Here is a 22949-nt window from a genome sequence, read left to right on the forward strand (position 1 = left end):
CTTCAGCTAACATGTCTGTCTGAACACAACCCAGGACCTGTGGCCTGGATCCCAGCTTGTAGGAAGACAGATAGGCAAAGGACGAAGGATTAGCTTTTACAGGTGTGCTTGTATAAGCAGACAGAGAGACAGCAGGTTTTTAGTTAAGAAAATGCTTATTGTGAAGTCTATTGTGAAGTCTATTGTGAAGTCCTTCAATGGAACAACCCGTGTTTTTCGGAGAATGGAAGCGTAGGAAGCGGAGTGTGAGACACAATGACCTGGAGATACACTTCCAAAACTGAGCTGGGAACTGAGGCTAAGAAAGCAGATTGAGCTGATGAAGTCATTTGTTTGGGACTCAGTAGATGACTTGAAGAACTCTATGGGAACTTTTGTAAACATGAAGTCATAGAATCATAGAACCATAGAATGGCCTGGGTTGGAAAGGACCACAGTGATCATTTCCTTCCAACCCCTGCTATGTGCAGGGTCGCCCACCAGGAGACCAGGCTGCCCAGAGCCACATCCAGCCTGGCCTTGAATGCCTGCAGGGATGGGGCATCCACAACCTCCTACATAATCAGAAGAGTAATGCTGTATAAGTGATCATAAAGCACGAGGAGGTTGACATTCGCTGTGGTCGTGACCCAACTTTGACTGAACAAACCAGAAAGCCCAGCGTGACCCAGTCTGCTGGATCTTCTCCCTTTTACACCTGGAGGTGCATTCTATGGTGGGGCCATAGAATGGCTCAGGTTGGAGGGGACCATCCCAGGCTGGATGTGGCTCTGGGCAGCCTGGTCTGATGGTTGGCAACCCTGCACATAGCAGGGGGTTGAAACTTGATGATCATTATGGTCCTTTTCAACCCAGGCCATTCTATCATTCTATGATTCTATGACCTTCAAGAATCTCCAATTCCACCCCTACCGCGGGCTGGGTGCCCCCCACCAGCTCAGGCTCTGCCCAGTGGTCCCATCCAGCCTGGGATAGTCCCCTCCAACCTGAGCCATTCTATGGTCCCACTATTTTCCCTTGCACTCTGGGGGCCTCTACATCAATCCCACGGCCCCGGTAGCCCCACCGCCCACACAGGACCCTCCTCAGGGCCCCCCGCACCTCCTGATTGCGGAGGCTGTAGATGAGGGGGTTCAGCGCGGGGGTGACGATGCAGAACAGCACCGACACCACAGCGTCGGCCAGCAGCGGGTAGTCGGCATTGAGCTGGTTGTAGTTGAGGTTGGCCGTCACAAAGTAGAGCGTGACCACCAGCAGGTGGGCAGAGCAGGTGGAGAAGGCCTTGTGGCGGCCAGCGGCCGTGGGCACGGCCAGCACAGCCACCAAGATGCGTAGGTAGGAGCCGAGAACCAGCAGGAAGGGGCCGAAGCCCATGAAGACGCTGGCCGCGTGCAGGGCCGCCTGGCTGGGCCACGTGTTGCCACAGGCAGCCCTCAGCAGCGGGGGGGACGTCGCAGAAGAGGTGCCGCAGGCGGACGGCGCCGCAGAAGGACAGATGGGAGGCCAGCAGGGTGTGCACCGCCGAGTCCAGCGCTCCCCACAGCCAGCAGCCCGTGACCATGGCCCAGCATGCAGCCCCGCGCATGGCGTGTGCGTAGTGCAGGGGGTGCACGATGGCGGCGTAGCGGTCGTAGGCCATGACGGCCAGCAGTGCGCACTCAGCCCCCGCGCAGCTCATCAGGAAGAAGGTCTGCGCCAGGCAGCCACCGTAGGAGATGGCCGCCCGCGGAAGGAGGCTGTTGGCCAAGACCTTGGGCACGGTCACCGTTGAGTAGCAGATATCCAAACAGGAGAGGTGGCTGAGGAAGAAATACATGGGGTTGTGGAGATGGGTGTCCAGGAGCACCAGAGTGAGTATTGCGGAGTTCCCCAGCAGCGTGACCAGGTAGGTGGCCAGGAAAAGGAGGAAGAGGAAGGGCTGGCCTTGGGAAAAGCTCAGCAGCTGGATCTCTGTCACCTGAGTCTGGTTCCCCCCGGCCATGGGGCAGCTGCGTTGGTCTACAGGCAGAAAAGAGTGCCAGGAAGAGGTGGAGAGGGTGAACAGTGACTACAGAGCGCGGGTTTCACTGCTGGGATGGCTTGTGGTCCTACCTCTGCAGTGCCTGAAGGCTTCCCATGCCGATACTTCACAGGCAGTGGGGTTTCTCTGTCCAGGGAGGTGCTGTTTGGTGCTGGAGATCCAACTGCAGGAGTCACACAGAGGAAACCATGGCCGGTTTGCATCCAGGCTGACTCACAAACCCTGGGTCCTCCTGCCCATCAAACCCACTGTCTCAAACACCCAGCACATCTCTCTTTTCCTTCCCGTTTGCACTTCTGGTCATGGCCTCCTTCCCTGCTTCCTGCACAAACTCACACCCTTCTCGGGATGCTATAGCCACAAGGTCCGCTCTCTGCCAGCTGCCTGGGATGTGCCATCACTTTGCACCAGCTAAAAGGGACTATTATTACTCTTTTTTCCATCCTGCCTCTTGCTCTGCCTTTTTGGAGTGCTTTGCTTGGCGATAACCAGTACCAAACACCCCAAGTTTCAGCTGAGGGAGGTTCACCGTGCTGTGCTTGTAGAGCCACAGGTGAACTGAGCTGTCAAGGGTCTCTGCTGGCCTGGGACTCCTGACTTGCCTCCATACATCCTATTTCTGTCACCCTGACCCATGGGTTTTGCTGACTGCTCTGTGGAGCCGGGCTAACCCTGTACACATGACGTAACCCTCAGCCCACAGCCCTCACCAAACACCTGGGAAGGTGCCACTGGCTGGGTACACTCACCTAGGGCTGATGTTACCCACAGCACCAGTGCCACAGAGCCCTGCAAACACCGGCTGGGAGCTCTGGCCTCCCTCGGGGTACACGTCTGGTTCAGCACAACAGTCCTGTGTGAGGCTGCTGGAGAAATGGGGCTGGGAGAAAGGCTAAAGGACCTGGGGGTCCTGGTGGCCAACCTGGTGGCCATGAGCCAGCAGGGTGCCCTTGTGGCCCAGTGTGCCCATTGGCCTTCAATGGGATCCTGGGGTGCATTAAAAAGAGTGTGGCCAGCAGGGCGAGGAAGGTGATCCTCCCCTCTGCTCTGCCCTGGTGAGGCCACTTTCAGGCTACTCTGTCCAGTTCTGGGCTCCCCAGTTCCAAAAAGATGGGGATCTCCTGGAAGGAGTCCGGCGGAGGGCCACAAAGAGGATGAAGGGCCTGGAGCATCTCCTGTGTGAGGAAAGGCTGAGAGACCTGGGGCTGTCCAGCCTGGGGAAAAGAAGGCTGAGAGGGGATCGTGGAGGATGATGTTCCTAAACCTCTAAAGGGAGGTGGAGGCACACGGATGAGGCCAGGCTCCTCTCGGTGGTGTGCAGCCATAGGACAAGGAGCAATGGCCTCACAGTGGAACATAGGAAGTTCTGTACTGACATGAGAAAGGACTTCTTTCCATCAGGGTGACGGAGCAGTGGCACAGGCTGCACAGAGAGGTGGTGGAGTCTCCTCCTGTGGAGATATTCAAGACCTGACAGGACATCCACCTCTGAGATCTATTACAGGGCACTGCTTTAGCAGAGGTTGGACTCAATGACCTCCTGAGGTCCCTTCCAACCCCTGCAGTTTTGTGGTTGCTCATGACGTTTCCAGCAGCAGAAGGGAACCATGAGTTCCTCTGCAGGAGGGTCTGGGAAGGCTGGAGAGCTGCCTGTGAGGCTCTCCCTGTGCTGACAAACTCGGCCTGCAGTGCCATCACAGGAAGACAGACCCTAATGTTTCCACTGTGCTCTGGAACGATGTAGCAGTCAGTGACATTTAAACCCTTCACCCCCAAACACCTTTTGTACAGAGAAGGGGAAATGTGGTCGGAAAATCTCCCCTTTCCCCACCAAGGAAGGTGCCTCACTTCACCTCGGTTCCCTTCCCATAGCCCCAGTGTTTTGGGGTGCGTTTTACCACCCTCTGTTCTGCAGGAAGCCGGGCATGCTGTACTCCCACCCTAGACACCAGATGCTCCTGCAGGAAGATGCAGCTCTCTCCTTGAAGCTCTGCTGGCCCATTTGCACCCAGGTGAGCAGAGCATAGCCTGGAATGTGGGAGTGGGATCCTGAGCCCTTGGTGTTGTCGGTCCCTGTCTGATAGTTGGACTGGGGGAGCTGGCAGCACTGTAGGAGGAATCTCTCCCAGTGAGGACAGGGTGGTTTTGCCGGAGGCAGCACCAGCCCCCACAGCCTGCCCAAATGCCTGGACCACCCTGAGCCCTGGGTGCCAGCACAGGCATGGTCCCCATGCAGCATGCTGGGGAGGACCCTGAGAGGGCCCCATCGTGAGCGAGAGCCCTGTGAGCATCCAACTGCAAGCAGGGCTCTGCCCTCCTTACCTCCACATCCAGCAGCAAACCTGCAGTGCTGGGTGAGGGAAAAGCTGTCCCTGCCCCCACATGCTGCCCAGTGTGTCTTACCTGCACCAGGAGGAGTCCTCTGCACCTGTGAGCAGAGGAGCAGCTTTTAACCCTGGGAGGTCCTGAGGGAGAGGCTGGCAGAGGCAGTGCCTCTCCATGGCAAAAGCACAGAGCAGAGATGCGTTCCCCCAGTCAGTCCACACAAGTGGGACCTGAGCCTGCCAGACAAAGCCCTCCTGGTGCAGGCCCCCCATGATTCCCTGCTCTGGTCCAGCCCAGTCTGACCTCTCTAGCCCTGTCCTTCCATCCCAGCCCTCAGCAGCTCTCGTGCACCTGGGCTGCAGCTCAGATGACCATGCACTGGGTACCCCATGCCATAGGGAAGGACTGGGAGCTGATTGAGCTCATTAACTGAGAAGCACAGATACTACACTCAACCTTCACCAAAAAGTGAAGAACCTGCGGTCCTTATGTCCTCCTTCACCACACCGTGGGGCGTCACACCAGACAGTGCAGCAGAGGGGCAGCAATGGGCAGGGCTGGCTCTACACACACCTGCAGCACAACCCTATGGCACTGGTTGTGCTGGGTTAATGCACTGGTTGGGCTGGGTTAAAGCACTGATTGTGTTGGGTTAATGCACTGATTGTGCTTGATTAATGCACTGGTTGTGCTGAGTTGAGGCATGGAACAGAGCCCTGTGGCTTCCTGAAGAGCCAGCCAGGAGGAGGAGTCTGAGGCGGCTCCTGTTATGAGCAGCAGTTTTGCTGGCGTTTGATGTATAGCACCATTGAAATCATAGAAACATAGAAGTGCAAAATGGGAAATACAGAAAATGGGAAGATGGCAGCAGGGAGGGAATTTGAAGAGACACAACAGTTCCTGCAGCAGGAATGCATCAGAGCCTGGGTTACCAGGCCCATGGATGCATAGAGGTTGCAACCGGGGCTTCATAGGATGCAGTGATATTTGAGGACACGGGGGCTTTATCTACTAAAGATTTGAATTTATTACAGATCAGCAAGTATACCATGATTAATAAGGCGAATATATGTGGAAATTAACACAGATAATAAATTATTATAGACTATAGCAGGAAGCAAATATCTATGTTGCAGATATTAAGGGCACAGCACCAATTAACAGTAGCAGCAGAGGGAACAGGAAGGCAATTAGAGATGCTAAAATCCAGGTATGGATTGGTATTGTCAGTGCAACAAACTCAGCAATAATGCAAAGTTTGAATAAGTAATGAATATATCTATGTGTTACAAGCTTATCAGTAGTTTAGTAGTAAACATGACAGCTTAATTTATTGAGCCTATACTTAGGGCACAATATGTACTTCTGTATATACTTTGGGGTATATTTGCAAAACCACTGGTATAGACATATCAAACTGAGTGAAGAAGAGAGCACGTCAAGGTCTCACTGACCTTAAGGGGTCCCATTAAGAAAAGTGACCTCCAGAAGTGGGATCAGGAGGGGACCAGACCGTCCTACAGAGTTTGTCTGCATCAAGGAAGTGCTTTATTGTGACCCTTCTGTAGTGTTTCCCGATGATAGGGCTGTAGCGGCCAATCATAGTGCCATAGAACCCCCAAGGTTGGAGAAGACCTCCAAGGCCATCCTGTCCAACCGTCCACCTACCACCAATGTCTCCCCACTAAACCATGCCCCTCGGTGCAACACTTAAGCGTTTCTTGAAGCCCTCCGGGGACGATGCCTCAACCTCCGTATCTGAAGCTTCGGGAGCGGAGGTGCTGGACAGCGCCATCAGCTGAAAGGTGCCAACAGAACTGATGGAGAAACACTGTGAAAATTCAATATGGTAGGGAGCTGCTGCTGCAGTGAGGGGGAAACGGTGTCAGAGAGGATGGAAAAGGAAGATGGAAAGTGAGAATTCTGAGCCCCGACTGTCTGAGAGGGTTTTCAGGGCAGAAGGGCTGTGACAAAAGGACTTTGTGACATAGCCATGAGCTCTGACCTTACAAAACATTCCCTCTCTTCTGTAGAATCACAGAATGGCCTGGATTGAAAAGGACCACAATGATCATCGAATTTCACCCCCCCGTGCTATGTGCAGGGTCGTCAACCATCAGACCAGGCTGCCCAGAACCACATCCAGCCTAGAAATGCTGCATGTTTCCTTGTTTCACACTGAAATTCAGTGGCATGTCACTCCTGTGTGACCTGCCTGCTCTCCCAGGTTTCTGCATGGAGGCTACAGCACTTGGAAAAACTGATGTTTGAAACAGGGCTTTGCTGAGACCTGCACTGGGGTGTGCAGCCACAGGGATGGCCCCAGCTCCCACAAGCGCTCAGCACTTCAGGAAGTTGGACTCTTTAGTGGATGCAGAGCATTTAATGTCTCCACTTATAAGCGCTGTGCTTTCCAAGCCCAAAGGTACCGTTGTAAAACCATGGTCTTCTTCAAGTCATGTTTCCCTGTTTGTTTTGACAGGTGGATATTACATTGGATCTTGGGAACAATTTCTTCTCCAAAGAGTGGTCAGCACTGTACAGCTGCCCAGAGCAGTGGGGAGTCTCTGTTCCAGGGGTGTTCCAGGGCTGTGGGGATGTGGCACTTGGGGACGTGGTCAGTGGGCATGGTGGGATGGGGTGGGGTTGGATTTGGGGATCTTAGAGGTCTTTTCCTCTTTTCCTTAACGTTTCTATGATTCTATGCATCTTTTCCAGCTCAAGGATTCTTGTCTCAAGCAAAACCCACCTTCATATGGTGCTGCTCCAGGCCACAGGAATCTGCCTGCAGGGCCCAACCCTGACGCAAAGCACAACCCCATGATCACCAGCACTGCTCTGGGGTACATCCAATCAGAAATGGAACACCTCCAAGACCAGAGGTGCCAAAGCTTTCCTGAGCCCCTGATTCCATGTCTCATGATCTTCAGGGTGAATCATAGAATTGTTAAGGTTGGAAAAGACCACTAAGATCACCACAGGGGACTCTGGTTCTTTCTTACATCCATTTAGAAGGAAGAATCTTGAGCGAGAAGCCTCTTGCCTGCATTTTGTCTGCTGCCTCTCCTACCCCTCTGTGCCCCATTGTGAAGGGTCCAGCCTTGGTTTTGTGATAGCCTCCCCATGGGTACAGCAGGGCTGAACAAGCCCAACTCCCTCAGCCCCAGCTAACGGGAGCTCATCTCCAGCTTGATGATGTGCCTTGTGTTTTGGGGAGCTCAGCACTGCATCCAGTATCTGAATATGGTCTCAGGGGTGCTGAGCAGAGGACACAACCGCTTGCCTCATTCTGGTGCCTTGGATTCACACAGCCCCAGGATGCCCAGGGCCACGAGGGCACGCTGCTGCCCCATGTCCAGTTTGCTGCCATTGCTCCCCCTCTCCAGGCAGAGGACCTGGCATTGAATTCTCATTGAATTCCATGGGGTTCCTATTGGTCCACTCCTCCAGCCTGTCCAGGTCCCTTTGGAACAAAAACCCTTGAGCATATTAACTGGTCCTCCTGATTTGATGTCACCTGTAAATTTGACATGGGTACAGTCTCCTCTGTGTCACCAGTGAAGATGTCACACAGGACAGGGCCCTGGACAGATACCTGTGATGTCTCATTTGTCACTGACCTCCAGGTGGAGGACAACTGCTCAAACATTCTTCTCTGAAACTGATGATCCAGATAGCGTTACACCATTGCTTTCATGATGTTGCTGTTGCTTTGACATACGTGAGCTGAACACACTTTTCTTCCCATGTTTTTGAACACACTTCTACTGGCGAGGCAAACCCAGCTGCTGAGGCCTTTGTTGTGGCCATGTCTGAATACAGAGCTCAGTACTGTGTTGATGGCATTGTTGGCTCCATTGGCTGCAGTGGGCTTTTGTTGATTTGCTTCAGTGGCTTCGGCTATCCCTGATGCAGTTGTGATGGTGCTAAAGGTGCTCTGCCTTTAATCTTAAAAGTTAAGGTTAGGGCTAGGGTTATGGCTACAGTTAGGATTAAGGTTATGGTTAGGGTGACAAGGAAAGGTAACAGACACAAGCCATAAAAAGAGCCATCCTCACTGAATGGCATGGAAAATTTCTCCAGCACTGGATCCATGCCCCACAAGCCATGGACTCTGTTCCTGCAGACACTCAACATCCATATGGCCACAGCCCCGACGACTGTGCTCTGGGCAGGAGCTGGACCAGCATCTCCTTTCCACCAGCATGAGTCTGATCTCTACAGTTAAATTCTATTGGGTTTTTTTAAGAACAGCATTTCACATTTTTCTCATTGCTTTCCTCTGAGAAGGAGTTTCCTTTGAGACATGATTTTGCAGAGGAGTAGCCTGGAGCTCCTTGTTATCTAGGCCAGCCCAGAAGCAACGATAGGAAAGAACTGGGAAAGGAAAGATAGGAAAGAACATTTCCAGCCTGTGCTGCCCAAGGTAGGACAAACGCCAAACACTGCCTCCTGTGCAAGCACTAATGGAAGCACGGAGTTGCTTTTTTTCTCTAAAATGACAGATTTTGGGGGGGTTAAAGAAATCAGCAGTGCCTCATGCTGCTCTGTAGCAGCAAAGGGACTCCACTGGCTGCATCTTCATTCTATTTAATTCACTGCTGGTACTCATATTGCAGGAAAAAAAATGCGGCAATGGTTGATCTAGCTCTAAAATGGGCCAGAGCTGACTTGATTTATGTGTGTTTATCTTGGGTTAAGAGCAGGCACAATGCATCAGGCCATGCAAAGTGACTGTGTCCCCCCCACTGCAGGGTTTGGGTCCATGTAACAAGATCCACACAGAACCCCAGCGTTCCCTCCTGGGAGCTTCTGCTTAGAAAGGAACAACAGAGGGCTCTCCCACCACCACCACCACCGAGCAGCTCCTGACCACTGATTGCCTGTGGGACAGCTGTGGCCCCACCGCCACCCCCATCCCCTCAGCCTGCTCCATCCTCACACTGCACAGACCCTGCAGGGTTTGCCCACGGCACCAAGCCCGACACAGGAGCTAATTACTGCACTTCAAATGAGATGCTTTAAATAGAAGGTTGAAATTGGAGAGAAAAGTTTTCTTGCTTCAGTTTACCCACTCAGGGCATGTTCCCACTGGGCTCCCTCCATAGAGACATTGCCACAGGGGTATCAGTGCCAGCCAGAAAGCCCAGAGCACCCCCACTTTGCTGCCCTATGTGCCTGTGTGACACTGACAAACGAGGCACGGAGGGAGCTGTTAGAAGTTTGGTGTATCGCTCCGACCGTAACTTTGAGACTGTTTACATCTGCACCAACTCATTGCATCATAACACAGAGCAAGGAGAATGGAAAGCGGAGAACATCTTCCTGTCTTTGAGGTGTCCAGACTCTGAGCCAAGAAAACGTGCACACAAAGCTTCTGGAATGTCAGAAGGGGAAAAAGCTGAACAACTGAGCAGTGCATGAGCAGTCAATATGAAGTGCCCGAGTGACAGCAAACTGCAAACCAAATTCAACAGACATCACCAATTCCTTGACCTGCTTTGAGTAATAACAATGAAACCTCCTCCCAGGCTCAGCCTAATGCTTCTCCCCCCTTCCTTAATCCCAACGCCCCACAGTGCAGTTGTTGCAGCAACAGAGTCTGTAACATTAAGCCAAACCAGCATCAGGAAATTTTGCCTTTATGATGTTAAGCCACAACATCTGGAGTTCAAATAAATCCTTCTGAAGGAAGGAAGAACATCTGTCAGGCACCACCAAGATTCGCCAGGCAGCGTTTGATTTGAGTGTAAACAAATAAGCTAGAGAACAATTCAAGTTCTCCATTTGTTCTGTAAGAACAGATGAATGAAGGGCAAGAAACGGGAGAGAGAAGAGGAAGGTGAGAAATCGAACGAGTTGTTTTGAATTAAAACCGTTTGAAGTTACAAAACCAACGGTGACTCATCGTCAGAGGACCAAACGGCACCAGCTGGTGCACAGAACAGATGCTGAATGTCACTGCAGACGGAGCGAAAAGCATATTCTGCTCTATTCCTAGCAAGGAGGAGAAAAGACTTTCAGCAGAGGATCCAAAACAGAGAACATCTGCTGTCATCCCAAAAACAAAAGCTTCCTTGTGTTAAAAAACCACGTTTGACATTACCTCTTGCATCTAACACCAATTAATTCAGGATTAGATCTCCTGAATTTTAGAACATCTTTTGTTTTGCAAAACAAATACCTTGATTGGGCAAATGGGACTGAGCACCCCCACTCAGGTGGACCAAAGACATACAATCACAGAATCATCACAGAATGGGTTGGGTTGGAAAGGACCTCAAGGATCATGAAGCTCCAACCCCCCTGCCACAGGCAGGACCATCAACCTCCACACTTAATACCAGCCCAGGCTGCCCGGGGCCCCATCCAACCTGGCCTTGAACACCTCCAGGGATGGACGGGGCATCCACAGCCTGTCTGGGCAGCTGTTCCAGCACTTCACCACTCTCACAGTAAAGAACTTCCCCCTCACATCCAACCTCAATCTGCCCTCCTTCAACTTCAAACCATTTCCCCTTGTCCTGCTGTTATCTGCCCTTTCAAAGAGTTGACTCCCCTCCTGTTTATAGGCTCCCTTTAGGTCCTGGAAGGCTGCAATGAGGTCACTCCGCAGCCTTCTCTTCTCCAGGCTGAACAAGCCCAGCTCCCTCAGCCTGTCTTCATAGCAGAGGTGCTGCAGCCCTCTGCTCACCCTTGTGGCCCTCCTCTGGACCCTCTCCAACAGCTCCCTGTCTTTCTTGTACTGGGGGCCCCACACCTGGACGCAGTGCTGCAAATGGGGCCTCTCAAGGGCAGAGCAGAGAGGGAGAATCCCCTCCCTGTCCCTGCTGGCCACCCCTCTGCTGGTGGAGCCCAGGATCCCATTTGCTTTCCGAGCTGCAAGAGCACACTGCTGCCTCATGTTCAGTTTTTCATCCACCAGAACCCCTAGGTCCTTCTCTGCAGAGCTGCTCTCAAGGACTGCTCCTCCCAGTCTCTATAAATGCCTGGGATTCCTCCAGCCCATGTGTAAAACCTCGCACTTTGCTGTGTTGAACCTCACTAGATGCACCTGGGTCCACCTTTCAGGTCTGTTGAGGTCCCTCTGAATGGCATCCTTTCCTTCCACTGTGTCAGCTGCACTGCTCAGCTTGGTGTAGTCCGCAAACTTGCTGAGGGTGCACTCAATTCCATCATTGATGTCATTGATAAAGACATTAAAGAGCACCGGTCCCAAGACAGACCCCTGGGAAACACCACCTGTTCTGAACCTCCACCTGGACAAAGAACCACTGATCACCACCCTTTGTCTGCAGCCTTTCAACCAATTCCTTATCCATGTCAGCACTAACTTGACAGCTACCCAAGCAATGCCAACCAGGATCTGTAACAGTACGTGAGAACATGACGCTGAGATGGAGGATTAGTGCTTGAAATTCAAGAAGGTTTTGTTTCAGGGACTATGAAAAATAAACATTTCAGACGAACAAAGAGCTAGGAGTTACCACGTAATGACATCCCCAGTTAACATCATAAAAGAAAACAATGTAAAGAAGGAAGGTGAAGAAAAATAGTAAAGATAAGTAGTTAGCAGAATAAGCACAGAGTGTAAGGCATTTGGGGAACCAATAATGTATCAGTCATTAATGACAGCAAGAATTCAGGTCCGGGTAAGTTCATGCCATGAAAAGATCCACCTTTGGGTACTGCTGGTGAAAATAAAAGCAACAAGGCAGAAATGCAGACATATTCAGCAGATTCTTTTGATCTGTACCTGAAACAAAACAATGGCTGCATTTAATCTCCCATAATAGCAAGGAAAGAACGACAGCATCAGTGTACTGCATCAAGGAAGCTGCATGGCAGCACTCTGACAACTTACATTTTCTCAAACACAGAAATCTCAATCATCAGTATTGGGAAAAATGAATAGGGGGCAGTTTTACATGGACAGACCTCGAAATGTATCAGACAGGAGAACAGAAGTGAACACACAACTCTGCACAGCAACTCGAACCCAAGTCCTCGAACCCCACCACACAGTAACCTACCAACGACCCGCATGGTTGAACCAAAGGATGTGGAACTCTGTGCTTCAGATCACAGCAAACCCAGAAACAATTCAGCCTCTGAGTCACCACTGGGTATTTTGTTATGAGGCTGAATGTAAAGAGCTCCAGACAGAATTTCTGCGGTGTCTGTGTACCTGCATTGAATTATATATTCTTTGCCTTTATTACACACTCACAATATTCGTAGTTCTAATAGCCACTATCAGTTATTCCATCAGAGCCACCAACTCCATGTTCCAGAAAATCTAAAAGCAAAAAACATACGATCCTTCACAGGCACTGGGCTGCTCCACACCTTTCTGCAATCACTTCTAGAAGGTCTGCCATAGGGTTGTCAGCCCAGGCTAAAAGGAACTGCTTTCCTACTGAGAACGACCTCCAACTGTGCCCTCCACCAGATGCTCAGTGTAAGAATTTGGATATGTGTTTGAAGGCCACCTTTCCTCAGCTTGGATCCCCAGGAAAGCAATAACAGAAGAGTTACTATTGCACTGCTCACCAGTGCATTTTTTCCATATTCATCCCATTAACCCCTTCCTTCATAAAGGAAGGAGGGGACAGAGCAGATAGTAAGAATCTGGGCCTATTATCAGCAAAGCTACTCATCCCCTAGCTGCCAAGTCCCTGGAGGAATTCACCTGCACTACTCAGACACAAATAAGCACACGAGGGCTGGGGAAGCACACGGCTTTATCTCTACGTTGACTTTGAGTACTGCTACTGAGAAGTTGTTTCAGGAGTGTCCCAGCACTTGAATGCTGCACAAATAACAGCCCCAAGCAGCACAGCATGATGCTCATCTGTCTTTCCTTTCCCCACAGTTCTTAAGACACGTCATGGTTCTGTGTCTTCTTATGGGGTCGACCCAAACAGTGTGGCTAGCAGCTACCTCCAGCTCCAGCCAAACAGTGTGGCTAGCAGACCATACCCCCGGGTAACTCATGTCAGCTCTGTTTCTTCACCCCTGATCACACAGTGGACGCGCTTCTCTGCATTGTAATACATTTGCCCACAGCGCAGACGTGGCTCCTCCTGCTGGTACCAGAGCTGTTCATTGAACTCAGGGAAGAAGAAGGCAATTTCTCTGCTGGCTGATGCCGGGGAATCTGTAAAGTAGAGAGGAAAGAGGTGAGATGCTAGCCTTGCACCTAAAACATGCCCTGCTTCAAAGGGAAAGGCAGAAACTGAGGATCCAAAGTGCCAGGCCTGGCTGCATGTGGAGTCTGCAGAAGCAAGCAAATTGTGAACAGAAAGCAAAGGCAGACAAAATAGCAGTGTTCAGCCCTCACCAAACTCCAGTCCCTGCCCAATGCTCAGCTAAAAAGGCCTACCTGAACCATGGGTGGTATTCCTGGTGTCAGTGAGGCCATAAGCTCCTCGGATGGAGTCTGGGACACAGTTTCGAGCTCGGAATACTTTGGTGGGTCCCATCAGTGATCTCCAGAGGGAGATGGCATTCTCATGAGCCAAGATATAAGCCCACATGGGGCCACTGAAAAAAGGACCAGGATAAGAGCAGAAGTAAGTAAGGTTATAACCAGGTATAGCTTCTTCCTTCTTATACTTATGACAAGCTCACAGTAGACAGTGATAGCTTGAAAACAAAGCATCTGCACGACCTCCATCAAGGTGATGGCACCCACAGTATGCTGGGATGCCATCCCACTGAGTCCTCTGTTGTCACACCAGAGTTGTTCGATGACAAATGCCCACCCTTTAGTCCAAAGCCTTCACCCTCAGCACATCACAAGCACACGCTCCCGACGAGATGCATCCCACGCTGGGGTGGAGCCCTCCAGATGTGGGCGTGCTGCTCAGGGTACACCCCACCACCTCCTCACACCCTGTACTGCCCACCATGTGGTTCAGCAGGTACCTGGCCATGAACTCCACCAGCCGCTGGTAGAAGAATTGCCCTGTGGGAGAGAAACAACCCTGAGTCACAGCACCCACCCAGCGTGCTCCCTGCCCACCCCTGGGAGAAGCAGCCTTTGGGGAATCACAGAATGGTTTGGGTCAGAAGGGACCTTCATACAATCACTGAGTGGTTGGCATTGGAAGGGCCCTTCAAGGCCATCTGGTCACGCTCCCTGTGATGAGCAGGGACCCCCACAGCTCCATCAGTGCTTAGAGCCCCATCCCCTGACTATGGGTGTCAGCAGGGCCAGGGCAGCGCCACCAATCTGGGCAACCTGTGCAGTGCCTCACCACCCTCAGTGCAAAGATCTTGTTCCTTACATCCAGCCTCAGTCTCCCTTTGTCAGTTAGAAACCATCTCCCCTTATCCTGTCACATAGATCCTGCTGAAGAGTCCATTCCCTCCTTTCCACAGCCCCTTGAGATACAGAAGGCTGCTCTCAGCTCTCCCTGCAGCCTTCTCTTCTCCACCGGCACAGCCCGAGCTCTCACCCTGTCCTTGCAGGAGAGCTGTTCCATCCCTGAGACCCTTTTAGCGGCCCTCCTCTGGACACACTCCAACAGCTCCACGTCCCTCCTGTGCTGAGCACTCCCCATCTGGACGCAGTGCTGCAGGTGAGGTGTCCCAGCACAGAGCAGAGCTGCAGATCCCCTCCCTCGCCCTGCTGGCCAGCGCTGCTCTGGCTGCCCTCAGGGTTCAGTTGGCTCTCTGTGCTGCGAGAGCACAGTGCTGCCTCGTGGTGCTGCTCCCCACCGGCACCCCCAGGATATTTTCCTTCCAGACCCGCCGCAACCCCGCGCCGCCTACCCGCGTGCTCCCGGTAAAAGCGGCGGCTCTGCTCCCGCCCGCAGCGCAGCTCCTTGGCGCGCACGATGAGGAGGCGGTTGCTGAGGATGGTCTCATGCACGGCCTGTGGGCAGAGGCGCAGCGGCTGGGCGGGGGCGCACCGCCAGGGCGTCCCGAGGGGGCCGAGCGGTGCGGGGCGGCCCGATCTGCCCTCACCTCCAGCACCAGCGGGTGGGCCACGGCATCCGGCTTCAGCAGCGCCAACGTCAGCTGCAGGGGTCGCTTGGCGCACGCCGCGGCCGCCATAACGCCCTCCTCCCAGGCAGCGTCGCGCGAGTGATGACGTTTATCCAGCGCGACGGCGCGCGGGCGATGACGTTGCAGAGTGCGACGGCGCCGCGTGTGTCGCGTAGCAGCGGGGACGCAGCGGCGTAGCAATGGCGGAGGCGGCGGAGCAGCCCCGGGATGAGGCCCCGCTTGAGGCCGGCGCTGAGGAGGCCGTGAAGATCATCTGCTTGGGCGACAGCGCCGTCGGCAAGTCTAAGTACGTGGCCCCGCGGCCCCCCCGGCGCCGAGCCGGGCCTGGCGGGGCTCCTGACGGCCGCGGTGTCTCCCCGCAGGCTGCTCGAGAGGTTCCTGCTCGACGGATTGTATCCGCGGTTCCGGCCGCGCCCCTCAGGTGTTGGTGGGGCGGGCGGGAGGCGGGCGGCGGCGGCGGGGACTGTTCCTCCGACGGCTCCTTAACGCGGGCGCAGCCGCCCCCAGCAGCTCTCCACCTTCGCCCTGACGCTGTACCAACACCGAGCGCGAGTGGACGGGAAGGCCGTGCTCGTGGGTAAGTGCGGAGCCCGGGGTCGGCTCTGTCTGAAGGCGGGACGGCCGCGGTGCTGCTGGGACGCAAAGCGCCGCGCGGGGCTTCCCGGCGGTGGGCAGGGGGTGCCGCACAGCGGTGTGTGTGGGCAGCGACATGGAGGAATGAAGAGCAGCATCGCAGAGCCGTGGTGGTTTCACAGCCGGGCTGTGGCGTGCCGTTTGCTCTCCCCCCTCAAAAGAACAGGGGGGGGGGGGAAACAAGGTGAGAAAAGGCTCGTGGGTTGAGGTAAGCGTGGGCAGATCACTCGCTGATTTCTGTCGTGGCCAAAACACTCATCCTGGGAGAAGGAATTAGGAAGAAATTCTTTACTGTGAGGGCAGTGAGACAAAGGAGCATGTTGCCCGGTGAGGCTGTGGATGCCCCCTCCCTGGAAGCATTCAAGGCCAGGCTTGGTGGGGCTGTGAGCAACCTGGGCTGGTGGGAGGTGTCCCTGCCTACAGCAGGGGTTGGAACAAGGCGGTCTGACAGGTCCCTTCCAACCCAAAGCATCCCATGATTCTGTGATCTTGAAGGTCCCTTCCAACCCAAAGCATCCCATGATTCTATGAAGAGAATCTGAAGAGAACCACAAACACCAAATCCCCATCCATCTGCTTCTTCCTCCTGTTACTGGCAGTGCAGAGGAGTGGGGGTTGTGGACATCCCATGACGATTTGTCTCTGCAGCTCCTTCAGCCTCACTCTCTTCCCTGCTGCAGCGTGGGGCAGCTCCCCTGCGATGCTGTCCTCCCCAGCCTGGTCCTGGTTTTGTGTTAACTCTTGGTCCCAGAATGTCTCAAATCAGCAAGATGAAACCTAATTTGTGACTCTAGTTAGATGAGCTGAGGTTTGCATCCTGGGTTAAAGTTGGGAGAAAAACAGAAGTTGAGGTGTTGTGTCATCCTAAATTCGTTGGGTCTTTTTATTTCTTTATCTTACAGATTTCTGGGACACAGCTGGACAAGAGAGGTTTCAGAGCATGCATGCCTCCTATTACCACAAAGCTCACGCTTGTATCATGGTAAGGGTGATGTCCCAGGTTGCCCAAGGAGGTTGTGGATGCCCCATCCCTGGAGACATTCAAAGCCAGGCTGGACGTGGCTCTGGGCAGCCTGGTGGTTGCCAGAATAGCCCAGGTTGGAAGAGACCTCAAGGATCATGAAGCTCCAACCCACTGCCTGCCACAGGCAGGGCCACCGACCTCCCCATTCCATACCAGCCCAGGCTGCCCAGGGCCCCATCCAACCTGGCCTTGACCACCTCCAGGGATGGACGGGGCATCCACAGCCTCTCTGGGCAGCTGTTCAACACCTCCCCACTCTCAGAGTAAAGAACTTCCCCCTGACATCCAACCTCAGTCTTCCCTCTTTATTTCCGTGTGCTTTGAGCATCCCATTTTTATAGCTCAAACGTGTGTTGTTTCCTGACTCCTAATGCTCTTGGTCTGTGTTGTTACTCTAACTTTTCACTGTATCTTTATCAGCTAACTCCACTAACATTTCAATGTAATTGTTATAATGGAGAATCCTCACATCTGGCCTTACTGAGACTGGAACAGGTCTTTCCCAGTGCTTGTTCACCGTCGTGGGTGCTAAGAATGTAAAGGCAGAGAGAAAGCCTGGCTGCATTTTTCAGGGCTTGCTGGATATTCTCCCTTTTCTCTCTCATGCTTTCTAACGAAGAGCAGTTTCCCATGACATCCTCCTGGAAAAATTCTGGATTCTGTACATGTGTTTGGTGCAGTGGGTTATCAGGAGCTGTCCTGTTGCACCTGTGATAGCTGGTTCTTTTTTGGAAGGTGTTTGATGTGCAGCGGAAAGTCACCTACAAGAACTTGAACAACTGGTACAAGGAGCTGAGGGAATTTCGCCCAGAGATCCCTTGCATTGTGGTGGCCAATAAAATTGATGGTATGTCTTCTTATAGCTCGTCAGGATTGGGAAGTTGTTCTTTTCATATCTGGTTGTGAAGGGATGTCATGCTTCTGTTGGGTCCAGATACAACCTTGAGTATTAGTCCCTCAGGGCTGTATGTTACCAAATAAATAGCCAGGTTTATGGGAGTTCTTTTGGTTCAGTGGTAGAGCTCAGGGCATGATTCATCTCACTAATAAAAGCCTTTTCTCCAGGCTGCGTCAAGCACCACGAATAAAGCAACAAGAGCCCATTCCTTTCTTTATCTTCTTGTCAGCTGTCTGCTGATGCTGTAGCTTTTAAAACCCTCTAGCTTTTGTGGAGGGCTCACATGGCTTTGTACTGCAAAGGGGAGGCCTTGATAGCTGCTTTAAGTTCTGGTCCCTGCATTGGTCGTCATTCTTTATATACCAGTGCTTTACTGACTATTTCTCCGTTTCTTCTTTCCCCTCAGCGGATATGAAGGTGACCCAGAAAAGCTTCAACTTCGCTCGGAAGTTCAGTTTGCCCTTTTACTTTGTATCTGCTGCAGATGGCACCAATGTAGTGAAGGTAAAACACAGCTGTTTGTCTCAGCACTGTACAGTCCATGGACATGGAGACTGCTATGAGCACAGAGTAGGAAATGGGGTAGTGCCTCTCTTTGGTACGTGGGACAGTCCCACTGACTGTAAGTAGTTGTAGAGTTGGGTTTTTTTTCCCTATGGGGTGTGGGGACAGTTTTCGTATATTAAAGAATCCCATCACTCTTTGCTTTGAGTGACAAAGTATTCTCTTTCTTGTCAGCTCTTCAATGATGCTATCAAGCTGGCAGTTACTTACAAACAGAATTCAGGAGACTTCATGGATGAGGTCATGCAAGAACTGGAGGTAAGAAAGGAGGGGAAGGAGTGCAGGGAGTGGAGCCTGAGGTGTTAGCAGCTCTTCCCCTTTGGGAAAGCAGAGCCTGTATCAAAGGGTGAAAATTTCACAGGAACTGAAAGGTTTGCCTTATGCTGACAGCACAGGGTTTGTGTGCTGCTCATGTCTAGGTGGGAAGGGGTAAGGTGGTGACCCTCTGAAGAGCATATGCTGCTTTAGCCTGAGTTTGAAAGAACCATAGCAGTGTAGCTGTCATGCTCTTCAGCATTTTCTTGTCCTACTTCTTTGCAGAGCTTTGACCTGGAGAAGAAGAGTGAGAATTTGTCGGATCAGGAGGAGAGCTACCCTGAAGAAAAACCCCCGTCCTCCTAAGGACCACACTTGGAGTCCATCTTTTCTCTCTGCTCCAGTTGTCAGGGGCTACTCAGAGCTCACCTCCACAGAGAAAAGCGATTTTTCTCATGCCCTGAGATCTCTGGTGATGGGGAGACCAGACACGCCCTCCCTTGGCTGGGCCCTAACTCCCTGTACGTCACAGTCAAGGCAGCAGTGGAAGTATCCTTGTGCTTCTTCAAGACAAAACTTGCTGGGAGAGCTGAACCACTCCTGTACCTGCAGGGAAAGGCCCTGCCCAGAGACTTTAGTAGTACCTACTGGAGAAAACAATTACTAAAGACTTTTTTTCTTTTTTTATTTTAAGAAAGGTTTGAGTTTGGGTTCTTTTTGCTGTTGTGTTATGAGACAGTTCAGTTGCTGTGCAGTGCAAGTCCAACCACCAGCCCTCCCCTTCCTTTCACAGCCCAGCTGGTGCTGCCTCTGTGCACCCCCGTGAGTTCCTTTGTGCCCCCTCGTAGAGTTCCTTTGAGTTTCCCTTCTCCATTCTGCTGTGGGGCAGACAGATCCAGTAGACTTCTAGACGTAGGGAAGTTGTCCTTATAGGTCCACTAGAACTTAATGATGTGGTCTCGCATCCAGAAGGCATCTCCCAACCCAGGCTGATGGATGTGGCTGCTGCTCTTCCCTCGTGGTGATGTGCAGTGTGTTCCAGGTGCAGACAAAGACACACACCAGGACACTGATGTGGATGGCAAAACACATTAACACAGATAGAACACTGTCCTTGCATAAACACGTGACCATGAATGCCTGTCCAGTTACTGGGACTGGTGGTCAGCAGTGACAAACATATGCAGCTTTACTCTAGATTTGCAGAGCAAGTCCACAGATCCTTCAAATAACAGCATGGAAATTGCACCCATGTAATGTCTGTGGTTGGATGTCAGGCTCCTTGCACACTCAGTGAGGCAGCCATTAGTTCTTTCCAGATCTGGTCTCCTGCCATGTGAACTGGCTGGCCCAGCATTAAGTTGGCTGATGCATTACACACACCCCACACTGCACCAGTATCTGGCACTTGAGGGACACTTGATGTTGCCAGCTGCTGTCCTTTAGACCTCTGGTCACCTACAACCTGTGTACCCTTGTCCCATTGTGTCCTCCTCCCTGAGCAGGCACTGTTTCAGCCCTCATGGGCTACTCTCTCCCTTTTGTGGCCTGCAGTCTGCATGCAGACTCACTTTGCAGGGCTGAGTATGGAAGTCTTTGCCTGGCACAGGAGATTGAACTGAGCAGAGACACGGGTAGCTGTGAAAATAAGCTTTATTTGTCCAACTGAGTAAACCTGGGTGTGCAGTCAAGAGGAGGGTGGATGGGACAGAGCAGGGCTTTGGTACTGGGGCTGCCATTGGGCATTACCCCAAAGAAAAGGGTCGCAATGCATTGCAGCCTGCTCTGGGTCATGCAGCTAATTAAGCTTTCTTTCCTCTTAAACCCTGCAGGAGCTCCTGGAGCAGATTAAAGAAATCCAGGAGCTTCTGGCGTGGAAATGGGCATGGTCTAAATGGGCTCGAGTATGTTGGTTTTGGCCTCTGGTAGGAGGTTGAGATATAGACTGGATATGGCGTTGTAGTAGGCGCTTCTGCTGGAAGCAATCCCATCTGTACCAGGATCCAGTTGCGAAAGTACTGAGTGGAGGCATAGACTCCAGGCTGCTGTATTCTCCCACAGCCTTTCCCCCAGCTGGTCACACCAATGAGCCAGAAGTAGTCAGCAGTTTTATCTTTGCACATGAGAGGACCACCGCTGTCACCCTGCGGTAGAGAAGAGAAGCCCAAAGTGTTACTGCATGGCCACATCAGCAGCAGAGCTGGCTCCCCTCTCACAGCACTCCCTAGAGCTACATTCCCTTCACAGAAAGGCTTGACTTGGGTGCCAGAGCCTAAAAAGGCTTCTGGAAGGGGGTTGTGGGTCTGGAAGGTAGCTCTCCCTTTCTCATCTCTGTGCAATGATCTGGGATGGGGGGGAGAGGGGTGTTCCAGGACTGGGTCCAGACCTACAGGGCACCAGGAGGGCTCTCTGGGCTGAGTCCCAGGCGTGGGGAATGGGGAGCCTGGGTGAGGAGCTGCAGATGGGAAGGGGAGGTGAGCCCTGCTGGGCACCCAGCGCCAGGAGGGTGGCTTGCAGGCAGAGCACAGCTGTGTGTTGGTGTGCAGCTCCTACCTGGCAGGTGTCGATGCCGCCCTGCGGGTAACCAGCACACACGTTGTGGATATGGACAGCCCCAGCATACCAGTTGCTGCTGTTGCAGATGTTGAGGTCAATGAGCTGGACCTTGGCCTCCTGCAGGACACGGTATGGTTCGACATATTCCTGTAGAGCTGTGAGCACAAAGCAGGATTGGCACCATCAGCTCCTCGCCTGTTACCCTGTTGGTGGGTGAACCCCTTCCCTACGTCTTGAGATGCACCGACGTTTCCCTGCTTTGGGAAATGGGTGAGACCCACCCCTCTCTATGGATACGTCCCCATGGTGTCACTGGGTTTCAGACCCATCTCAGCAGCGTGCCAAGCTTCAACTCAGGACACCCATGCATTTCGGGTACTCACATCTCAGCCCCATGTGTCCCCAGCCACTGACATAGCAGTCTGTGAGCTCTGACACTCGCAGCGAGGCATCGGGCACGCAGGCGAGCTGGATGTAGTAGCTGCACTGGACAGGTTGGTCCAGCTCAAGCAGCGCGATGTCATTGGCCATGTTGTTTCTGTGATAGTATTCGTGGGGGATTATCCGTATCACGTTGCGCACGACAGCTTCGGGGCCCAGGCGTTTCAGATCGTGGCCACCGATCACCACGTGCCACGGCGTGTCGGGGCTGCAAGGAGGGCAGAGAAAGGGTCAGAAGGAACGTGGCAACATCACAGAATGGGTCGGGTTGGAAAGGACCTCAAGGATCATGAAGCTCTAACCCACCCCCCACCGCATATAGGGCCACCGACCTCCCCACTTAATACCAGCCCAGGCTGCCCAGGGCCCCATCCAACCTGGCCTTGACCACCTCCAGGGATGGACGGGGCATCCACAGCCTCTCTGGGCAGCTGTTCAACACCTCCCCACACTCAGAGTGAAGAACTTCCCCGACACCCAACCTCAGTCTTCCCTCCCTCTACTTAAAGCCATTTCCCCAGTTCCCGGCTATCTCTGTTATGCAGAAGGGAGGAAAGCAGTCCTATAAGGGCTGTGACATCCCAGGTGTGCCCTGGGCAATGAGGACAGCTGAGCTAAGGGCTGCTGGAAGCTGCGGTGTGCACCACCCCCAGGAGGGCACCCAGGAGCGCCCACGCTGTCTGTGCTGCAGGGAAGGGGATGGCCCTTACGTTGCATGGTCGAAGCAGTGCGCTGCCGTGAGGACCCACTGCGGGGTGATGAGAGATCCTCCACAGATGTGTCCCGTGCCCACATACCACGTGCTTTGGAGGCTGACAATCCACGGCCAGGCCCCCTGCGGGGCGTCCGTGCCGCCCACGACACGCGTTCCCCCGTAGTGATAAGCCATGGGCCGGAGCCCGCAGGTGCTGCAAGCAGAAACACGTCAGATTTTTGCATCTGAACCGCCGTCCCTCCCCACGGGGCACCGCCGGGGCCACTCACTCGCAGGCGCCGGAGGAGCCGTGCCCAGGCCGGCAGACGGCCAGCAGCACCGCGAGGGGCAGCAGCAGCACCATCGCTCCCGGAGGCGCACGGCAGCCCATCGCGCCCGGCTTCGTCGCCACCGACGCGGCCGTTGGCCACAGTGCGTGCCCGTTGCCCGCGGCGCTGATGTCACAGCACCGTCGGTTCCGAGGGCTGTGCCACCGGGGGGGCTGCGCGGGGGGGGGGTGGGG

At 53.2% G+C, this 22949-nt stretch overlaps 4 protein-coding genes across 5 annotated transcripts; 1 reads left to right on the forward strand and 3 right to left on the reverse strand.

Moving 5' to 3' along the window:
* Positions 1-996: 996 nt before the first annotated feature.
* Positions 997-2433, reverse strand: OR9Q1 (olfactory receptor, family 9, subfamily Q, member 1). Its single transcript, XM_004937383.4, is given in 2 exon segments — positions 997-1446; positions 1448-2433. Coding segments are annotated over 2 exon segments (984 nt in total). The 5' UTR covers positions 1982-2433.
* A 9633-nt stretch (positions 2434-12066) lies between these two features.
* Positions 12067-15444, reverse strand: NME6 (NME/NM23 nucleoside diphosphate kinase 6). The gene is made up of 5 exons (XM_424474.8): positions 15320-15444; positions 15125-15227; positions 14276-14315; positions 13731-13891; positions 12067-13505 (listed from the first exon to the last, which is right to left on the reverse strand). The coding sequence occupies exons 1-5, from the start codon at positions 15407-15409 to the stop codon at positions 13339-13341; spliced, it is 561 nt and encodes a 186-aa protein (XP_424474.1). The 5' UTR covers positions 15410-15444; the 3' UTR covers positions 12067-13338.
* A 33-nt stretch (positions 15445-15477) lies between these two features.
* Positions 15478-19449, forward strand: RABL2A (RAB, member of RAS oncogene family-like 2A). Of its 2 annotated transcripts, none has more exons than XM_025151044.3 (8): positions 15478-15647; positions 15724-15753; positions 15859-16178; positions 16897-16976; positions 17754-17865; positions 18323-18420; positions 18655-18738; positions 19021-19449. In XM_025151044.3, exons 1-8 carry the CDS (start codon positions 15541-15543, stop codon positions 19099-19101), a joined length of 912 nt encoding a protein of 303 aa, XP_025006812.2. In that variant the 5' UTR covers positions 15478-15540; the 3' UTR covers positions 19102-19449. The 2 variants fall into 2 exon arrangements, with proteins under 2 accessions (XP_025006812.2, NP_001265041.1); NM_001278112.2 differs by having other exon boundaries at positions 15859-15938; positions 19021-19432.
* A 921-nt stretch (positions 19450-20370) lies between these two features.
* Positions 20371-22860, reverse strand: ACR (acrosin). The gene is made up of 5 exons (XM_003640318.5): positions 22717-22860; positions 22443-22640; positions 21675-21940; positions 21289-21446; positions 20371-20879 (listed from the first exon to the last, which is right to left on the reverse strand). Exons 1-5 carry the CDS (start codon positions 22815-22817, stop codon positions 20538-20540), a joined length of 1065 nt encoding a protein of 354 aa, XP_003640366.3. The 5' UTR covers positions 22818-22860; the 3' UTR covers positions 20371-20537.
* Positions 22861-22949: the final 89 nt, after the last annotated feature.

The sequence above is a fragment of the Gallus gallus genome, chromosome 1, assembly GCF_016699485.2.
Source record: "Gallus gallus isolate bGalGal1 chromosome 1, bGalGal1.mat.broiler.GRCg7b, whole genome shotgun sequence".
NCBI lineage: Eukaryota > Metazoa > Chordata > Aves > Galliformes > Phasianidae > Gallus > Gallus gallus.

What these genes read in the sequence shown, in the direction of transcription:
- NME6 (XM_424474.8), bottom strand. Translation starts at nt 15,409, where the DNA reads ATGGCGGCCGCGGCGTGCGCCAAGCGACCCCTGCAGCTGACGTTGGCG. An exon ending in CTTTTACCGGGAGCACGCGG is followed by an intron (nt 14,316 to 15,124) that starts GTAGGCGGCGCG and finishes TCTCTCCCACAG; the next exon opens with GGCAATTCTTCTACCAGCGG. An exon ending in GAATACCACCCATGGTTCAG is followed by an intron (nt 13,506 to 13,730) that starts GTAGGCCTTTTT and finishes TCTACTTTACAG; the next exon opens with ATTCCCCGGCATCAGCCAGC.
- RABL2A (XM_025151044.3), top strand. Translation starts at nt 15,541, where the DNA reads ATGGCGGAGGCGGCGGAGCAGCCCCGGGATGAGGCCCCGCTTGAGGCC. An exon ending in AGGGGGGGGGGGGAAACAAG is followed by an intron (nt 16,179 to 16,896) that starts GTGAGAAAAGGC and finishes TTTATCTTACAG; the next exon opens with ATTTCTGGGACACAGCTGGA. An exon ending in ATGGCACCAATGTAGTGAAG is followed by an intron (nt 18,421 to 18,654) that starts GTAAAACACAGC and finishes CTTTCTTGTCAG; the next exon opens with CTCTTCAATGATGCTATCAA.
- ACR (XM_003640318.5), bottom strand. Translation starts at nt 22,817, where the DNA reads ATGGGCTGCCGTGCGCCTCCGGGAGCGATGGTGCTGCTGCTGCCCCTC. An exon ending in GGCTCCTCCGGCGCCTGCGA is followed by an intron (nt 22,641 to 22,716) that starts GTGAGTGGCCCC and finishes TTCTGCTTGCAG; the next exon opens with CACCTGCGGGCTCCGGCCCA. An exon ending in CACTGCTTCGACCATGCAAC is followed by an intron (nt 21,941 to 22,442) that starts GTAAGGGCCATC and finishes CCCTCCTTGCAG; the next exon opens with CCCCGACACGCCGTGGCACG.